Here is a 20,423-nt window from a genome sequence, read left to right as displayed (position 1 = left end):
TGGAAAAATACTGTGTTTACAGTTAAAACTGCTATAGACTAGATCTGCAGCTGCTGATCCGTGGCACTGTCAAATACCACCTTGATGTGCCCATTTTGAATTTTGTTTTGGACTTTGGTCTGATAAAGTTTAAAATAAATGCTTAAACTAGTTTTCACTGACTGGAAGTTTCTTGAAGGCATCTTTTCAGAATCTTCTCGCTGACCATTAACTCTCTGCCAAAAAGGATTCTGGCACACTGCCCAGTATATCTGCCTTTTGGAGATATGACTGCATATAATCATATTATAAACTCTGAATGGTATAAAGGAACCTATTTCACTTATTTTCATCCTGTGTTTTTCAAACTCATTTTAGCAGGATTCCTTTTTTTCCCCTTCATATCAGCTGTCAACATTGCATTTGAACTAGTGTTCTACTGACTTATGTTTGGGTTACTGCTATTGGATGAACTACCAGTGACGAGAAAGATTTCTAGTTGGACTTTTGTTCTTTTGGATTAAGGCAAGAAAGGACTTGGGACAAAAATACGTACCCATGTTTTTAACTTGTTGAAATGCTTTTGGTTTTAAAGATTATTCAAAGGTTGTTAGAACTTAAATTTTAAAACATTTTCATGAGATATTTGAGAATATATGTGTGTAACTCTTTCATTCCGATTTTATAAATGAATCATGAAAAGCCATAGTCTCTCTCTAGATCAGAATTTCAAACTGTAGACATACCCATTAGTGAGTTGAGAAATCATTTTAAACAGGAAGGGATCAACTTTTTTTTTTTTTAAATAAAATACAGTAGAACGGAATTTAAAAATCTGAATGTATTGCAAATAAGATATACGATATGTGTGTATGTATACTGAGTCACATAAACTTTGCTACTAGTCTTTACCTGCTGAAGACAAACTGTCTGTGGCCTAGATATTAGCAATTATTCCTTATAATAGCAAGAATATTATTTTGGGGGAAAGAAACATTCAATAGTGTATTTATAGAGAGTTTTAAGGAAAGATACCAATAAATCAGAGCACGTCATCTGGATACCTTTATTTAAGTAGAGACTTATGAAGTGAAAATCCAGATTTTAACCTACCAGAGTTTTCCCTCTTCCTTTAGGTAGAGATTGAGAAATGATTTAACTTTAAAAATAGAAAAACTATTAATTTGGTTGGGAATAAATAAAGCACAGAAAAGTAAATATGATTCTAAGCCAATTCTACTTATTTTTAATAAATCTATGTTTTTATCTAAAATAATTAAAATTTCAGCTTACATAAACTTGTTTTGTGGAAAAATTTGTATGCTTATTATTAAAGGGAAAATATCTATAATTTCTATTTCATTTGAATAAATTAAAATCTTTTATTTTTAATAATAGTTACCTGAATCTAATATGCCAAAATTATTTGTGTGTATGATTCATCTGATAATTTAGGGAATGATTTATTTCCCATTAATTAGTTTTTATTTTTAGATAATTTAATAAAGAAACAATCCATTATTCACTTTTCTGTTAAAACTTTTGTTTCTGTTAAAAACCATTAAGCCATAAGTATTGTAGCATATTTGTAAAATATAAACTACCAACTTTATTTATTGCTGTTTTAAACTTGAATTTAGAAATGGTAAGAATTTTATCAACTTGTTAAAATTTTTAAATCCTTTATGTTCTCCCATATTTCTTATTCTTCTTATATTTATTTATTTATACATTTTAGAATGGTTATCTTCTGTTTATAAACAGCAGTGGCTTGCTATGCTCCGGGCAGAACAAGACAGTGAGGTGGGGTAAGTATGTTACATTTGCTATGAATTTTTAAATGCGTTCATTGTATTGAAAAATCAAGTGACAGTATTGAAAAATCAAGAGCTGTTAGAAGTAGAGAAAAGATCATTAACCTACTTTTATTCTTAGGTTTCTATAATATTATCAATCTTATAAGTATTTATCTTTCTGGTCAATTAGTATAATAGGATGTTTGAATTGTCATTTGCTATATTAGTAAAATTGAATAAATGATATACTTTGTTTCTCCTAGTATTATATTATGATTTTCTTTCAATATACTGAAATATTACTTGGAATAATGCTTTCATAAAACATGATTTTCATATTTGTGTATAGGTAAAGGTAATTTTCTTATTTGTGATAGTATCGTCAAATTATGATTAATGTAATAGGTTTTTTAAAGACCTTTGAGTCTAAAATAAATTAACATCATCTGGTTCAGAAGCCTTCGCCAAAAGCACATGACCACCTACAAAGTATTTATCTGCTTTCTTCATTTTAAGGGAAAGCAGATTTTTTTATTCTTTCAATATATAGTGCTTTGCAATTCACAGAAGTACTTCCACATTTTTTACTTGGCCTTTCTATTAGCTCCTTGGTATAGGCAGTGTGCAGAGACTGTGAGTATATAGCAGAGGCCTCAAGGAGTTTTTTTTTTGCCTGATCACTTTTAACCCATTTTTATACACCAAAGAACTTCCTAAAATAATGGCCTAGTTATGTTTATATCCAAACAGTGAGTGTATGAAAGTGTTATATAAACTTGTGATAATGATTATGAGGTAATTATTATCCAGAGTTCTTAGTTTCTACTTTATTTACATAAATTTATATTCCATCTTTTCCCAAATATACGCACAGCATACTTACCCTGCACAAATGCGGTAAGATTGTTGAAATAGAAATAATAAATCAGAAACAAAAAAATGAGTTAATTTAATGCAATTAAGATTTTTGAAGCATTTTGTAATACATGAAATATTTTATAAATCATCCTACTTTTATATATTCAGTTTTAAAATGTTATTCTTTATTTTTCAAGATTTTTGTCATCTATATCCTTATTGAGTTTATACAGAGTCTGACCTAAGAGACTGAGCTAGAATAAGTGGCTTTCTTGCCCTCCGAAGTATGTGATTATAGTGCCCTCAGTGAAGTGCTCTGTTCCACAGATACTAAGCATCCGCTCACACTGCTGCAAGGCTACAAAAGTGAGGAAGACAGTGTATTTCCTGGATACTAGGTTATAATCTAGTAAAGTCTCCCTCCAAGGTTCTTCTCTTCCAAACTCTCTTTCGTGTTGCCAACAGGGTTCTTTTTCTAAAGGAGAAATATAATTGTATCATTTCCTTGCTTAAATATGTCCAGGGACATTTGATGATAGTTAGGGATTAATGCTTTATGTGTGATATATATTGTTAACACTTTTAAAAGTCTTTATCGTTAAGAAATGCATACTGAAGTATTTACAGATTAAAGGATATGATGTCTAGAGGATTAGCCTCAAAATAATCAGTCGGGAGGGATGTGGGGAGCAGTGGGTTGGGAGTAAAACTAAAACAAGGTTATTGAAGCCAGATGGTGAGAAAATTTGGCTCATTATACTATTTTCTCTACTTTTATGTGTTTGAAATTTTTCGTAATAAAAAATTGGAAAGTAACAGAACAAGTACCTGAGAACTCTGTTATCTATAGGAAAAGTTGAAATGCTTATTAGCATAGCCTGAGGCCCTTCAACAGTCTGTCCCAAATGCTTTTCTCTTCATCTCCTCTCTTGCTCATCTTGGGTTCCAGGTGCACTCAATTCTTCATACATTTGGTATTCTTTTATGCTCCAGTCCTTTTTTACCTACTGTTCCTTCTACCTGGAATGCCCTTGCCCTGCATAGAATTCGCCCCCCACCTCCACCCCAACAAACTCCCACTCAAGCACAAGTAATACTTCCTCTGTGATGACCCCTGCTCTAACTCTGGGCAAGAAATCTGTGCCTTCTTCACGCTCTTAACATCACAATTCTTTCCACATTATTATAATTATTACTTATGTCTAGTTCCCTATTAGACTGAGCTCTTGGAGGTCAAGAACACGTTTTCTTAGTTTTATTTACATTTACTTTTTATTTATGATATTTGTTTCAGTATTTTTATATTATGATGTTGATGTCCCCAGTATCTAGGTACTTAATAAATGTTGTTTATGAATGAATATATTGTATTATTTTTATCATTTGGAATTCCAAGCTAATAATAATGCCATTTTATTAATACAACTTGAAATAACAGTGTTTCTCTTAGTTGATTAAGTTTTTAAAGTAGGGGACTGAGTAAAGATCAATTGATAAAATTCTACAGCTATTTCTATTAAATACTAGTTTGTATGGTTAGACTACATAAAAAGATGGCTTACAACGTCAAATGGTAGGTGATAGTCGCATCTTAAATAATATATTTTATTTTACTTAGTAGTTAGACTTTTAAGTGTTTCATCTTCTTGATGAGCAGAATTTCTCATAGATTTCTTTTCCCTCTTTTCTGGTTTGGCTGAGCCCTCATAAAAGTATTCTAGAAATCAGGGCAATAAGTGAAACATTAAACATTTTAAGTCTTTTTTATTTCGCAAAGGCCATGGGTTAGATTTAATTAATGCATTCTTAATTTTTATCTATTCCCCCAAAATTTATTTTTAAATCTAGTAGCAAGTTTTTCTAGTCTTTCTAACTTAAAATTCTTTTTTAATTATTAGTTGCCTATTTTCTACGAGATTTCATGTCTTATGTATATTTCTAGGCCTCAAGAAATCAATAAAGAAGAACTAGAGGGAAATAGCATGAGGTGTGGTAGAAAGCTTGCCAAAGATGGTGAAGTAAGTATGGGTTGTGACTCTGAATATTCTGATACAAATTGTTGCACTATTAATGCAAAATACACTTTCAATAACAATCATGATACTTGTCATACCTCAGAAGAGCTTTTTTAGTACAGTTTCTGTAGCATGATCTCCTGGGCAAGGAGTTACATGCTCAGTGGTGATTAATTATTTGGCCTTCCCTGAGACTTGAAGTTTTTGGGTCCAGATAGATATGAAGAGAGGATCCCTCAGTAATCCATAAATTAGGATAAATAAGAAGTTATATGGGAGCTGTTGCATAGTTTTAAAAGGGATCCTTTCTATTTTACAGTTACCCTAAATCAAAGACATTCAAACTCTTTGATTGCTACCCACATTAAGAATTACATTTTTCATTACCACCCAATATAAATGTATATAAATGAACAAAATATTTTGAAATAATGCTTAGCACTGCTGTTTCCAAAGATCCTATTTTCTATTTAATTTTTTTAAAAAGCTGATTATGACTCATTTAAATTGACTGTACAACCCACTAATGGGACATGAACTACATTTTTTAAAATTCCACCCTAATTGTAAGTCTCATGTTCAAAAAAAATTTAGCCTAATTTAAATAACCATTTGGTTATTTTTCTCCCAAATTTTCCCTCATTTTAACTTTATTTTTAATTTTTAAAAGTTAATTATTTTACATTTGCATTCATAATTGTGATAAATGTTCAGTCTGAAAGAGGAATAGGTATCTTCTTTATTCCTTAGTCTTCCTTGTTTCTGCTTCCATACCTTGTTCCTCCCTCATCCCTAATTGAACCACAGCTCCTTTGAAGCGCATGCTTTTCTATACGCCACTCCCTACCCTTATTGTGGCCGTCATTCACTGGGCTCACTGTTTTTTCATCACTGTTCTTGATATCAGTCTTGGTGATTTCAGTATCTCTGTTCCCTGACCTTCCTTCCACCAGTGATCTTTTGTTCCACTCTGCCCCAGACACCCACTTCCTGTGAGCATATCTTCAATTTTAGCATTACTAATTAATACACCCCCATCAAAAATCTTCATTTCAAGCATAACCGTGTTCAGCTTCTGCTTCCCATCATCTTTCTAGCACCCTCCCTCTAATACCTGGATTCCAACCATTTTTTAACCCCACCAAAATGTATAATACATTTTTCTTACTACCTTTTTCCCATTACCCCTCTCAACACATCCCTACTACTTTCTTTACTTGACTTATATTTTATGTTTCATGTTAAAATTGGTCCCTGGCTTCTACTCTTAACTTCTTTTTTCCCCTTTTCACTCTCTCAGGCTCACCTGGCTAAACCCCAATTCTTGTTAAATCCCAGCTTTTCATGTACTTCATGTCTGCTTCCAAACAGATGAATGTGGCTAAAGAAAAACACCATACCCCAGTAAAGCTCTCTTGAATGTCTGTAACTGTAAACTTCAAGCAGGTCTCTATTGCTCCATGGTGATCCTCTTACATTTCCTAGTGAATTTATCGTCCCACTCTTTGAGTAACTCATACCTTCTCAAAAGGGCAATGCTGCCACCCTCATTCTTACCTGATGGCCTTACTTTTTTCTTCACTGGGAAAATAAAAGCAATGGGAAGAGAATCTGTACATCCTCCCACCAACAATTCTACCAGTTTACCTGCATCTGTAGCTGTGCGCTGTGCTTTTCCTCTTATTAGAGGATGACCGTCTGCTTCTGTCCTAGTCCATCCCCTCCCCTTGTAATGGCCTCCACCCCTCAGCTATTCAAAAGCTCCAACAGTTACCACCTCCCTCTCCTGCATCATTAGTTTTTCTCTTTTACTGCATCATTCTCATTTAGCATATAACATGCTGCAGCATCACCCATCTCAAACCCTGACATTCTCCTCTAGCTACCACTCCATTTCCTTGCACCTTTTTAAGCAAAAAAAAAAAAACTTGTCTGTATCTGTTGTCTATACTTCCTGTTTTCTGATGCTCTCTTAATTCACTCCAATTCGTTTACTCCAGTGAACTCCAGTGAAACTGCCATGCCATTCTCACCAGTGATTTCCACATTGCCAAATCAAGTAGTTAGTTTTTAGTCTTCCAAAAGCTCTTGGCAGCATGACATGTCTGTTCATTCACTCCTTCTTGCACATTTTCTCCATTTGACTTCCAGGACAGCATACTCAGCTGGTTTTCCTCCTGCTTCATTGACTGCTCCTTCTAAGTCTTTGCTAAATCTTTCTGCTCTTTGTCAGCTAGTGTTGGTGTGACTCGAGTCTCAGTACTTGGGCTTCTTTCTTATCTGTGTCCACTCCCAAGTGATCTTATCTAGTCTCGTGACTTTACACTGATGATTCCTAACTCAAGAGTCATATATTCAGCTACTCATTTGAAATCTTTCTTAGAATCCTAATAGCATCTCAGATAGTCCCAAGGTGAACTCTTTTATTTTCATCCCCAAACTTCCTCCTTCCCAAGGATTCTCCAAACCATAAATGGCCCCTCTTTTCATCCATTGCATAAGCTGCAAACTTTGGATTCTTCCTTCTTTCATACCACACCTGGTATCCATAAGAAATTCCTGCAGGTTCTACCTTCAAAATATATTCTTAGCATGTCTACCACTACCACCCAAGTCCAGGCCGACGTTCTCTCTTGCTTGGGCTGTTGTAGTAGCCTCATAACTGCTCTCCTTATTTTGCCTCTTGCTCTTCTACATTCTGTTTTCCATACAACAGCCAAAGTCATCTTTTTCAAATGCAAGTTAGAGCTTGTTACTTTGTTCCCTAAAAGTTTCCATTAGCCTCTTACTACACTTGAAATCCAAACTCTTCCTTACTATGAACTAACAGGCCCTAGTGTTCTGGCCCCTGACTGACTCTCTGAACTCATCTCCTCTGTCCCTCTCAGTTATTGCCCTTCTTTCTGTTCTTCAAATATGCCCGGCATGTTTTTACCTCCAGACCTTTGTACTTGCTGTTTTCTTTGTCTAAGTCACTCTTTCCCCGGATAGCTACCTGGTCTACTCCTTAGTTGACTCAGGACTCTACTCACCTAGTATCTCCTTAAAGTGACCTTGCTTGACCACCAGTCTGAACCAGCCGGCTCCCCAACTGGAAGCCCCTCCTCTACCCTGTCACTTTCTCCTGGCATTCTGTTCAGTTCTGTTGTCTTCCATTCTGTGCCATATATATTATTCATCTCCTTCCACACAAACATATACACATATTAAAATATACATTCTACTAGGGCAGAAACTTATTTACTGCTGTTTCTTCAATACTTAGAGTAGTACATAGCACATTATATGTGCTCAATAAATATCAGTGAACTAGTGAACTAATGTTGTAATTCAGAGTGTTAACCAAACACTTGAAGTCCTAACTTTACCTCACTGTACGACACCACCTTACTTAATAGTCTCTCTTTAATTATTAGGCAATAGAATAAACAAACTTGTGACCCTCATGATGGTATTTAAAATAACTCCGTTGTGTATCTGTTGGCCAGTTCCTTAAGGTATTTTAGAGTATTTTTAAAGCAAGATAGGTTGTAATGGGTTCTTATTACCTCTATCTAGACTCCTAGTCCCCTAAACTATATCTACTTAGAGTTGCAGTGAAAAGCCATATTACTTATGATAGAATTACAGTGTGGAGAGAGAACGAAACAGACCATGAAGAGGCGATATTAGGAAAGTACCTCAAGGAATAATCATAAAGGCTGCTTTTCTGGCTTTGATATATTCTGTATCTATGTGGCAAACCCTTATAATTATTCATAAATATATTCGGTGTTAAGCCTTAAGGGAAAGGCACTGACAAAATTAGGGACCCATGAGAGAAATATTTGGAATGAGTCACAGAAAGAAAAGACATTTTGAACTTTTTATTTGTGACTTGCTAGTATGAAAAACTGAAGTAAATCTTCCTCTTTTGCATTCTTAGTACTGCTGGCGGTGGACAGGTTTTAACTTCGGCTTTGACCTGCTTGTAACTTACACTAATCGATACATCATTTTCAAACGCAATACACTGAACCAGCCATGTAGCGGATCCGTCAGTTTACAACCTCGAAGAAGCATAGCATTTAGGTAGGATGCAATTTTCCTACCCCACTCCTGCTCACTCTAGAAGAAATATAAGAAATGGTAAAACCTTGATAATTTACACAACAATAGTAGAACTTTGATAAGATACAATATATATAAATGTGCAAGAAAATGATAAGCCTCCATTCCTATGAAATATTATTAACAATCAAAATCATAAGATCCAGATCTAATATGTCAGGGAGAAAGAATAGGCTGGAATATGAATGATGCGGGATGGATACTGCGCTTGAAGCTGTTGCCTTGCTGCTACTCCTTGCAGGTAAAAGGTCCGAACTGGAAATACAAGAAGGTATTTTTCCAGGAAAACATGTCTGGTATTATCCTTCACTTTCTATAGGATTTTCTATGTCCACCTTTGCCTGATAGTTGTACTGGCAATATTTTTCTGGAGAGAATGCTGATAAATTAGAAAATCGCTTAATGAACGGGTTTTTTTAAAGTCATATATTTAATACTTACCTTATATCATATACGAAAAATAACTCAAAATGGATCAAACACCTAAACACAAGAGGTAAAACTATAAAATAACTCTTGGAAGAAAACATGAGGTAAAAGTTTTAATGTTGGATTTGGCAATGATTTCTTCAATATGACACAGAAGAAAAAGATAAATTGGACTTCACCAAAACTAAATACTCTTGTGCATCAAAGGACACTATCAACAGAGTGAAAAGGCAACCCATGGAATGGGAGAAAATATTTGCCAACCACATTTCTGATAAGGAGTTAATATTCAGAATATATGGACCCCTCCTAAAACTCCACAACAAAGAAACAAACAACCCAAGTCAAAAATGGGCAAAGGACTTAAACATTTCTTCAAAGAAGATATATAGATGCTCAATAAGCACATGAAAAGATGCTCAATATCATTAATCATTAGGGAAATGCAAATCAAAACCACAATGAGATACCACCTCACATTAAGATGGCTTTTATCCAAAATAAAACAAGCATTGATGAGGATTTAGAGAAATTGGATGCTTGTGTATTGCTGGTGGGAATGTAAAATGATGCATCCTCTGTGGAAAATGGTATGACACTTCCTCAAAAAATTAAACATAGAATTACCCTGTGATCCAGCAATTCCTCTTCTGGGCATTTACTCAAAAGAATTGAAAGCAGAGACTCCAACAGATATTTGTACACTCATTTTCATAACAGCATTATTCACAAGAGCCAAAAGATGGAAACAACCCAAGTGTCCATCAGTAGATGTCCATAGATAAACAAAATGTAGTATATACCTACGATGGAATATTATTCAGCCTTGAAATGGAAGGAAATTCTGACACATGCTGCCACATGAACCTTGAAGACATTATGCTAAGTGAAATAAGCTAGTCACAAAAGAACAAATATTGTATGATTCCACTTATGAGGTACCTAGAGTAGACAAATTCATAGATACAGATAGTAGGATGGTGGTTGTCAGGGGCTAAGGTAAGGGGAAATGAGGAATTCGTGTTTACTGGGTACAGAGTTTTAGATGGAGAAAGATGAAAAAGTTCTGGAGATGGATGGTGGTGATGAGTGCAGAACAGTATGAATGTATTTAATGCCAAGAACTGTGCACTTAAAAATAGTTAAAATGGTGAATTTTATGTATATTTTACCACAATAAAAAAGGCATATTTATGAATTATTTTTATATCTCAGATATGTATAATAGCACAAGCTTGTAAATCTAAATGGAATCATAGTTTGAAAAGACTTTTTAAAGTCTTTTATCAAAAGACTTATAAAGAATATGGAAGAAAAAATAAGTATTAAAGTGAGGGAGGGCTTATTTAAATTAATCTGTGATTTAAAAATCATGTTTATTTTTTTATTGGTGTGGTTTTTTTAATCCTAGATTACGTTTGGCCTCTTTTGATAGTAGTGGAAAACTAATATGTAGTCGAACAACTGGCTATCAAATACTTACACTTGAAAAGGATCAGGTATGTTGGATTACTTTTCTGTTCAGTGTTTCATTATAGTATTTGTCCTTTGAATCCTCTTTTGAAAATTCCTAAGTAGAATTAACATTTGATTTAAAGATTGTTTTGAAAGTTTTTTGAAGGTAAAGATGGAAGTGCCATGTTTACTTCTGCATAATTTATCCCATTCTGCTGTAAATGTAAGACAAGAAAAGAAAAAAGAAAACAATTAAACTTGAGGAGCAGGGAAAAGCTGATAATAGGGAAATAATTGTTTATCCTGAATATCATCTTCAAAAAGTTACAAATCTTAATTGCTTTACCCATTGTGTTCATGAATGCATTTATTTATATATTAATAGCAGACACCTGGAAGATAATCCAGTACGTCCCTGTAGCTCCTGAATATTAAGAGAACATTATCCTCTAACACAACAGGTTTCTAAAATGACAGACATCTGTTCCCAAAGTTCTTTTTAAGGCCATTTGTTTGTTTATTTCGTGCATGTGAAAGTTTCAAAATGTCATGATGAGATAGTAAACCACTTTCAAAAAGTAAAATGAGGGACGCCACCCCAGTGGCACAGCAGTTAAGTTCACACATTCCGCTTCGGCAGCCTGGGGTTTGCTGGTTCAGATCCTGGGTGTGGATCTAAGCACCATTTGTCAAGCCATGCTGTGGCAGGCATCCCATATATAAAGTAGAGGAAGATGGGCATGGGTGTTAGCTCAGGGCCAGTCTTCTTTAGCAAAAAGAGGAGGATTGGCAGCAGATGTTAGCTCAGGGCTAATCTTCCTAAAAAAAAAATAAAGTAAAATGAGGACCAGCCCAGCGGCATAGTGGTTAAGTTCACACACTCCGCTTCAGTGACTCAGGCTTCGCAGGTTTGGATCCCAGGTGCAGACCTAGCACCTTCTTCAAGCTGTGCCTATGGGGGCATCCCACACAAAATGGAGGAAGATTAGCAGACACATTAGCTCAGCAACAATCTTCCTTGAGCAAAAAGAAGAAGATGGGCAACAGATATCAGCTCAGGGCCAATCTTCCTCACAAAAAAATATAATAAAATGAGCTGTTAAAATATTGAGGAAGTTTGTTTCTATTAAAATGAACCAGCATTCCAAAGACATACTGTTGTAATAAAGGGTTCGGAGCCTAGAGTTCATACAAATTATTAGAAGTATCCCTCAGACTGAAAGAATCTCATAGAACATCAGAATTTACTTGCAAGGAAGCTTGCAAGTGATAGTTCAGCCTTCACATGCCCTGTGTGAGAGCCTTCGGACAGCGTTCTTACAAAGGATCCCTCACCCATTGTTAGGACTCTAGCAACAGAGAGCTGACTCTCATGTGGCAGGTAGTATTTGAGGAGGTAGATACACTGTAATAAGAAAGTTCAAATCTGCCTCCATTGGAATTCTCTCTTGGTCCCCCCTGTGCCCTCGGAGCTGCATAGACAATGGCTATACTTACGGTCTACCTGGAACTTCATAAAACAAATATTGTCATGGCTCAAAGCAGCCAGACACTTAAAAAGCACCAAGCCAAGAAAATAGTTGTATTCCAAGTGTTTCTTGATTTGTTCGTTCAGCAAACATTTGCGTCCCTGCTGCGTGCTAGGTTCTATGCTAGGAGTGGAGGAAATAAAGAGGAGCTTATGTTGTATAGCTTAATATAAGTAGCATGATAGAAATGAGCTCAGAGTAGTGTGTAACCCTTACTGCGGGGTTGGGGGCAGGTGTCATTATTGGGAGAGGACAAGAAGGGAAGACAACTCAGGGAAAATGTCCTCTCCTGGAAAAGTTGAAAAGTGAACGGATATCTGAAACAAATCTCAAATGACGAGTAAGATGGAGGCAAGGGAGCACGTGAGTCATTCAGGGAACTGAAAGAAGTGGGGAAGAGTTCAGTAGGACTGGAGCCAGGGCATCATGGGCTGTGGATAGAGTTTGGACTTTTTCCTGAGATCTGTAGAGAGCTATGGAAGGATTTTAGTTGGGGAGTCGTATATGTGTGTTTACGTGAGTTATAGATGTTTGTTATAGAAAATATAAATAAGCAGAAAGAAAAATCATCCATACCCCACTTAGAAATGACACCGAAATTGGATCTTACTGTTAACTATCCTGTAATCTGCTTTTTCTCCACTTGTACATAGCTTTTGTTGTCAATAAATATATATCCACAACATCATTTTTATTACTGCATAATATTTAGTTATTTTGGATATACCGTAATTTAAATAATTCTTCCCTTTTTGTTGTTTTTTTATTATTGTAAAAAAAATGTACATATGTCTGTACATTTTTCTGATTTTTAAAAAGATCAATTCCAAGAAATGGAATTCCTGTCAAATGGTGTATACATTTTCTAATGGCCAAATTGCCCTCTAAAAATACTGTCCAATTTACATTCCCTCCAGCAGTATAGGAGAGTATACCCAACATAGTATATTATCATTCTTTCCAATCTTTCCTCCAATGTAAAAAGTGGAAACAAATTGTATTTGTTTTAATTTTCATCTCTTTGGTTTTTTGTATGTTTCTTGGACATATTATCTTGTGTAAATTGACACTTTATTTTGTTTAAATTTTTATTAAGGTATTTATATTTTGTTAATGTTTAACAACTTTTATATGTTAAGAATAATAACATTTGTGATATGCTATAGTTTTACCATTTCGTCATTTGTCTCTCAACCTTCATGAAATGCTCTATCAGCCTATCCCTTTAATGATTTCTTCTTTTGGTGTGATGATCAGGCCTTCTAACTAGGATTATATCCGTATTTTTTCTATCTTTTCATTTAATTTTTCACATTGGAGTATTTTGATGATACATCTGAAGTGTATTAGATGTATTAATGTATTTGAAAGGCCATTTTTATCCTATGCTAAATCCTTATATACTTGATTTCATTTCTGAACTTTGTTATGTTTTATTGATTTCTTTGTTGTAGAGACAATACATTGTTTTAACTAGACTAACTTTAAAATGAATTTTTAATACCTAGTAATGCAAACCCACCTTCATTCTTCTCTTTTCAAAAATCTCTGGGTTCTTTGTGTATGATTATTCTTCTGTATGAGGTATAGAATCATTTTGTCAAGCCTCCTCTCAAAAATTCCTGTGAGAATTTTTATTTATATTTGTTAAATATATAGAGTAATTTGTGGAAAATTGACATTTTTCCCTTCTGGAATATGGTATTTTCTACATTTATTTAGGTCTCTCTCTAAAGTTTAGTTTTCCCCCATATTAATTCTATGTATGTCCTAGAAGTATAATGCTAAATATTTTATATTTTAATTGCTAATATGAATTGAATCTTTTTTTCTGTAGTTTTTGATGACATATAGGAAAGCTAGTGATTTTTTTTTTAAGATTTTAATTTTCCCTTTTTCTCCCCAAAGCCCCCTGGTACATAGTTGTGTATTTTTAGTTGTGGGTCCCAGTTGTGGCATGTGGAATGCCACCTCCGCATGGTCTGATGAGCGGTGCCATGTCTGCACCCAGGATTCAAACTGGCAAAACCCTGGGCCGCCGAAGCAGAACGCGAAAACTTAGCCACTCAGCCGTGGGGCCGGCCCCAGCTACTGATTTTTGTATATTTATTTTACAACTATCCATCTTATAGGACTATGTTAACTAAATTTGCTTTACAGAAAGCTCTCTCAGCAATACGTAAGAAGGATTAGAGACATCATAATGGCAGGAAGACGATTTAGAAGCTACTGCTATAATAAAGATAAGAAATAATGAGAACCTCAGTTTAAGGAAGGTAGCAATGGAGATAAAGAAATGTCTTTGGGTTCTAGAAATAAAGCAGTGCAAGTGATAGAATTTGGCACCTAATTGTGTGCGAAGGTGAGAAAGTAAGTAGTCAAAGATAGTTCCTGGTTTTCTGACTTGGGCAACTTGATTTATAGTAGTAATCTTTCAGGGCTGGCCCATGGTGTGGCTGTTAAGTTCGTGCACTCTGCTTCAGTGGCCCAGGGTTTGTCAGTTTAGATCCTGGGCACAGACCTACACACTGCTCCTCAAGCCATGCTGTGGCAGGCATCCCACATATAAAATAGAGGAAGATGGGCACAGATGTTAGCTCAGGGCCAGTCTTCCTCAGCAAAAAGAGGAGGATTGGCAGTGGATGTTAGCTCAGGGCTGATCTTCCTCACAAAAAAAGAAAATATATATATATAGTAGTAATTTTTCCTCAGATTTGAATTAGAGGAAGAAAAATGAACATGACTTAAAGTGAGGGTGAAGAGATGTTGAATTCAGTTTAAGGCATATTTAATTTGAGGGCATTGAGGTATAAATTTGACAGGCCAGTGGGTAAAAGGATCTGAAGTTTATAAGCAATGCCTGGGCTAGAAAAAAATGATTGGATGAGATAACCTACAGGAAATGCCTGGAGAGTATGACAGGATGGAAACCTAGGGAACACTGGTATTTAAGGAGTGGGCAAAAAAAGTAACCTGGTGACACATTCAGGAGCTGGGATGGGGAGTCAAAGCCAAATTTCAAGAGTGAAAGTATAGAAGGCCAAGAAAGAAAGGAAAGAATAGGTAGTAGCCAGTAGCTGATGGTTTGAATTTGAGTTGCTTTATATCTAAGGGAAGATTTCCAGTAGGGAATTGGATTTATGGATCCTGGAATTTAGACCTATACAGTAGAATATGGGGAAGTAATAGGGGTGTAGTACAGAATAAGTGGCATGAGCCTCAGAGAAGCAGGGATTTATAAATGAAGATGGAGAAATAATGGTCTGGAAGTAGAAATGGAAACTCGGGAAGATACTGCCACTCTGTCTGATGCTGTGATGTGTGGGCGTCTCAGCTTCCACTCCATAGCAGAAGGAGGAAAGTGGAACTTTATGGTGCTTCAATGCAAATGTAGATGTAAACTGAGCCCTCAGATGGAGTTAGAGGTTTGCTGAAGCTAGTGTCAGATATGGGGATTAATACAATTTAATATTCAGAAATTGGTGTATCCTTTCAGCTCCCAAGAGATGTCTACATGGTTCCCTTGTTTTCCTGGAGTTGGCCTTTTGACCCCCCACCCCAACCTTAACTATGTTCAAATACCAGAATACTAATCCTCCTCAGAGTCTTTGTTTTGTTGTGGTGCTGAATCTTGGTTTTTATCATCAATATACATATCGTCAAAGCATATGTCCTCAACAGATTTAGTAAATATGCCTTCACCTGGGTTGTTGCTACCAACTGCCTAGGTCAGGGTGACTCAAGCATCTAAAGATGAGCTATGCTTTGACCTCATTCTTCTCTTCTAACCCAGTTAGCACCTGACCCCATCATCTTTTCCATCTGGTTCTCTAACATTTTTTTTTAAAAACACCACTTTCCCTGTTTTGGGGTATATACAGATATCATGCACACGCGTATATGTGTGTGTGTGTGTTTGGGTCACATTTGTATTCCTTACCTTCTTTATCCAGTTTATCTGCTACTCCCCCAACACAGAAGCTGTGCCCAGTTGAGCTTGCGTCAGTCACTCAAATATTTCAGTTTTAGTCCGTCTTCATTGCAGGAACGTGTTCCTCAGTAAAAAATTAAAACCTCTAAATTTAAACAGTGTTTAATAGTATATTCTCCAAAATGTATAAAATAAAGTGAAATTAATACATATTACTGCAGAGAATGTATCCAAGTATTAAAAAAATAGTTCTCATTTTAGTGCTGCTGCTGTTAACTCTGAGGATTTATTCTGTTCACACCAAATGCTATGGTAAAGGGTTCCAAATGGAGATCTGTAGCATGAGAGATGGTTACATTTGTGTCTCTCAGGTGCAGTATCAATTCCTGTCTCTGTGTGATTTCAAGGCATTCTCATTTGTATTGACGTAACTGAAACTGAAATTGATTTTACATGATAATGTATTTTATGTTCCAAGAGACAAATAACATTTTGCATTAGAGACGGGAGGAAATCTTAGACAAGAATGAGAATCATGCTTGTTGGTGACTCCCCCCTATAATTATTTGCTGTACCTAAGGGCCATCAGAAAACAAAGCCAAATGAGAAGTCTGTATATTTCTGGACTATATCTGCTCACAAACTATGTAGGTACTTGATAGAAATTTTTCAGTAATGAAAATAACTACCGTTATTGAATACTTCGTATATGGCTGACTTTGCTGAGCCTTCCATGTGCATTGTCTCATTTAATCCTCAGTGTAATCCTATGAGGTGGGTACTCTTATTGTCACCAGTTTACAGTGAGGAAGCTGCAGTTGACAAGGTTAGTGACTTGCCCAAGGTCACACAGCTAGTGGATGTGAGTTTTGAGATTTGAGCTGTGATTCTCAGACTCTAGAAACAAGCTCTTAACCACCATACGATCTGCTTCACTTCACTCAATTCAACAGTTTGATTTTCTGTTTTATTTTTTTAATATTACTATCTACTTGTCCTGTCATTAAAGCTATAAATTTGTTTTATAGGAACAAGTAGTGATGAACTTGGACAGCAGGCTTCTGATCTTCCCTTTATATATCTGCTGCAATTTCCTATATATATCACCGGAAAAAAGAACTGAAAATAATCGTCATCCAGAAAATCCAGAAAACTGAGAATCTCATCAGTTGGAAACAGTAGCACTTTGAAAACTTTGGCCAGCTTTAATTTAATGGCCCTACTGATATTCACATCCAAGGTGACTAACAATGACAAAGGCCTTATGAACTGTACAGATAATACAGAAGACTGTTCTTACCCTCATTACATTTCTATGCATATATGAAAAAAACATTTTAAAGCCAAGAAAATATCTGTGAAACCATTTCTGTTAGAAAGATGTCGACTCATGCTTTTAATTTAGCACCAGTAGAAAATCACTGTAGGTACATTTCACATTTCTCTGCAGCCAAATATAGATTTAGCTTTCAGCTTAAACTCTGATCCTGCCTAATGTTAGTGAACCTCAGTTATCCATCTGTGAATTTACTTTTATTTGGCTAAAAGAATGCTAAAGGAATCAGCTGAATGGCCAATTACAAATGCTCTTTCAATTGGTGCATTTAAAGCCGTCCTTTAATTTTTTCAACTGCTCTTTATGATTCCTCCTCCTATTCTAATATCCTTCCAATCTATACTTGTTTTTAATTGTTAAATACTTTTTCCATGGTTTTGGAGACTTAAGCTGGGGAACTTTTTATTTGACTTAAGCATTTTCAGGCTATTTTATTTTGCTCTTAATTTAGCTTTCGTAGGATTTTAACAACAAAAAAATCAGCTTAGACTCTCAAATGAACTTATTAGGGGAGAAAATCAGTTTGATTCTGAGGATAATCCTTTGCCTTACGTGGTCTTTTCTTTGACATTCTGTACAACTCTATTATTAGGTCATGGATTATTTCTGTACCAAATATTATACTTTAAACATTTTCATATTCTTTGATCTTTAGAATTATTTATGTTCAAATTTAGTTGGGAATCCTATTTCCTACTTAAGCTCAGGACTTTATAACCTCTGAATTGAGTGCCTTTGAGTTACACATGCTAATAGAAATTTCATAGTAAATGTAAATAAGGTTGGAGGATCTCATATAGAAGCTGATAATAAAGCATTAATGTAAAAATAGAACTTATTTTTGTCAAAAATGAGATGTACACTTGTCATGATTTATATATGTTGGCTTCTTGTGTTTACTGCTATTTTGAAAATAGCCATGCTCATCTTTCCAGTCAGAGTAAGTACTTTTTGTGGTTAATGTATATTTTTAGTATTTTTTTAAATGGGAATCATTTTTATGTATCTGTACAAATAATAAATACCCATTTGGAAAAGGAATAAATAAGCTCTTATATAAAATGAACAAAGAAAAAACGTCGTTAAAAATAGAATTTTTTTCTTTCTAGTTGGATTTCTTCCAATTAGGTTAACTTTTGGAGTGTATTGATAGTTTTTCTTCCCCAGTAATATGTCCATAGGTTCATAAATTGCTTTTGTCCTTTCAAAATTCATCCTCTTTGAACTTAAAGGAACCTTTTAAATGTCTCCCCCCTCCTCCGTCCCCACAACTATAGTTTAAATGTTTCCAATACAATAATTTGGCTCTTTCAGTAGGCTACATTTCTTATTTTTATATTTGACTATAATTATATCTCTTTCAAGAGATGCTTTTGTTTTCTTATTATAGCATCAGAAATTCCTTATTCTTTATATATTTAAAATATAAATAATCTTAAATTGATTTGAATAATCAAATTTTTACAAATCTTGAGAGTAAAAATAATTAAAATTTGAGTATATTAGTGAGCAAAATTAACTATTTCACTTCACTTATATAAATTAACCAAATTGGAATTATATGTGGTTCCCATCCATTGGTTCTTTCCTGGCCAAATTGCTTCTGTCATCCACAAACAGAGTAACTATTTCTTCAGTCACAAGTAGGTTGTGTTCTCATTTGAGAAACTGGTAATTATCAGCAGTACTTCACATTGATAGTAAAGATCTGCTTTTGTTTTCTTACCAAATACTTTGTGTTTGCGTCCTTTTCATTCTTTTCAATAGGAAGATTTTCAATAAAGTATTAATAGTATCAGCTGAAATAGCATACAAACTGTTACATATGAAAGCTTTTGTGTTTGTCAGCTTTTGACTTACAGCCTTTGCCAAGTCTTTTTAAGTTGCTGGAGCTGGAAAACAATATTTATCCATTAATAATTATTTTGCTTGGCTATCAGTAAAGAAGAGGTCCTTAAGAAAAAATGTTCTAGAGTCTCATGTTAAGTTATTAAAGAGGGATATGAATATACCTTTCCTTTTTTAAAAAAGGATTTTTAAAAAATATAATAAATTAAAAATTATTTAAATTAAAAAAAAATTTTTTAATGAATATACCTTTTCTTTTTTTTAAAAAGTGGATTTAGCTTGAAACTCAGCAAGGTAGGCAAAATTAAATGAACAGTGGTGGTCACTAGCTTTTTTACCGAGTGTTTAGCAGCTAATGTTTTATCACATCTCAAGTCCTTCAATGGGATTACCATCAAATATGAACAACTTCCAACATCATATGCAAAAGCTGGGTTACCAAGAGCCATTGTGGTTATTTGAATTTAAGTTAATTAAAATTTAAAATTTACTTCCTCAGTCACATTAGGCACATCATAAGTACATTGTGACCACATGTAACTAATGGCTACAGTATTGGACAGTGCAGATATAGAATACTTCTATCACTGCAGAAAGTTCTGTTGAACAAAGTTGCTCTAGAATATTGGACTGTAACATTGAAACTATGTCAGAAGTGGTATTTCCTTAAAGAAGAACCCATGTAAAGAATAGAAAAGATAATAGAGCCAGGGGTGCAAATAACAGATAACTTGTCAATCACCTGAAATGATGAGTCATAATTTCAAGCAATGTGGACTTAAAAAAACAAAAGGCAACAACAAAAAAATCAAACAACCCGATCAAAAAATGGGTAGGGGACATGAACAGACATTTCTCCAAAGAAGATATATGGATGGCCATTAGACACATGAAAAGATGCTCACCATCACTAATCATCAGGGAAATGCAAATCAAAACTACACTAAGATATCACCTTACACCTGTTAGAATGGCAAAAATAATCAAAACAAAAAGTGACAAATGTTGGAGAGGTGGTGGAGAAAAAGGAACCCTCATACACTGTTGGTGGGAATGCAAACTGGTACAGCCACTATGGAAAACAGTATGGAGATTTCTCAAAAAATTAAAAATAGAAATACCATATGACCCAGCCAT

General features: G+C 34.8%; 1 protein-coding gene across 1 annotated transcript in view; it reads left to right on the top strand.

Annotated features, from left to right (window-relative positions):
* Positions 1-19,168, top strand: part of GMCL1 (germ cell-less 1, spermatogenesis associated) — a 47,053-nt gene extending 27,885 nt beyond the window's left edge. The window contains exons 10-14 of the mRNA XM_005615045.4: positions 1,718-1,787; positions 4,576-4,651; positions 8,574-8,719; positions 10,599-10,686; positions 17,131-19,168. Coding sequence (XP_005615102.2) covers positions 1,718-1,787; positions 4,576-4,651; positions 8,574-8,719; positions 10,599-10,686; positions 17,131-17,259 — 509 coding nt within the window. The 3' untranslated portion in view covers positions 17,260-19,168. The remainder of the gene's footprint in view (positions 1-1,717; positions 1,788-4,575; positions 4,652-8,573; positions 8,720-10,598; positions 10,687-17,130) is intronic.
* Positions 19,169-20,423: the final 1,255 nt, after the last annotated feature.

Source organism: Equus caballus, chromosome 15 (genome assembly GCF_041296265.1).
Source record: "Equus caballus isolate H_3958 breed thoroughbred chromosome 15, TB-T2T, whole genome shotgun sequence".
Classification (NCBI taxonomy): domain Eukaryota; kingdom Metazoa; phylum Chordata; class Mammalia; order Perissodactyla; family Equidae; genus Equus; species Equus caballus.
This window is presented reverse-complemented; position numbering and strand designations above follow the sequence as displayed.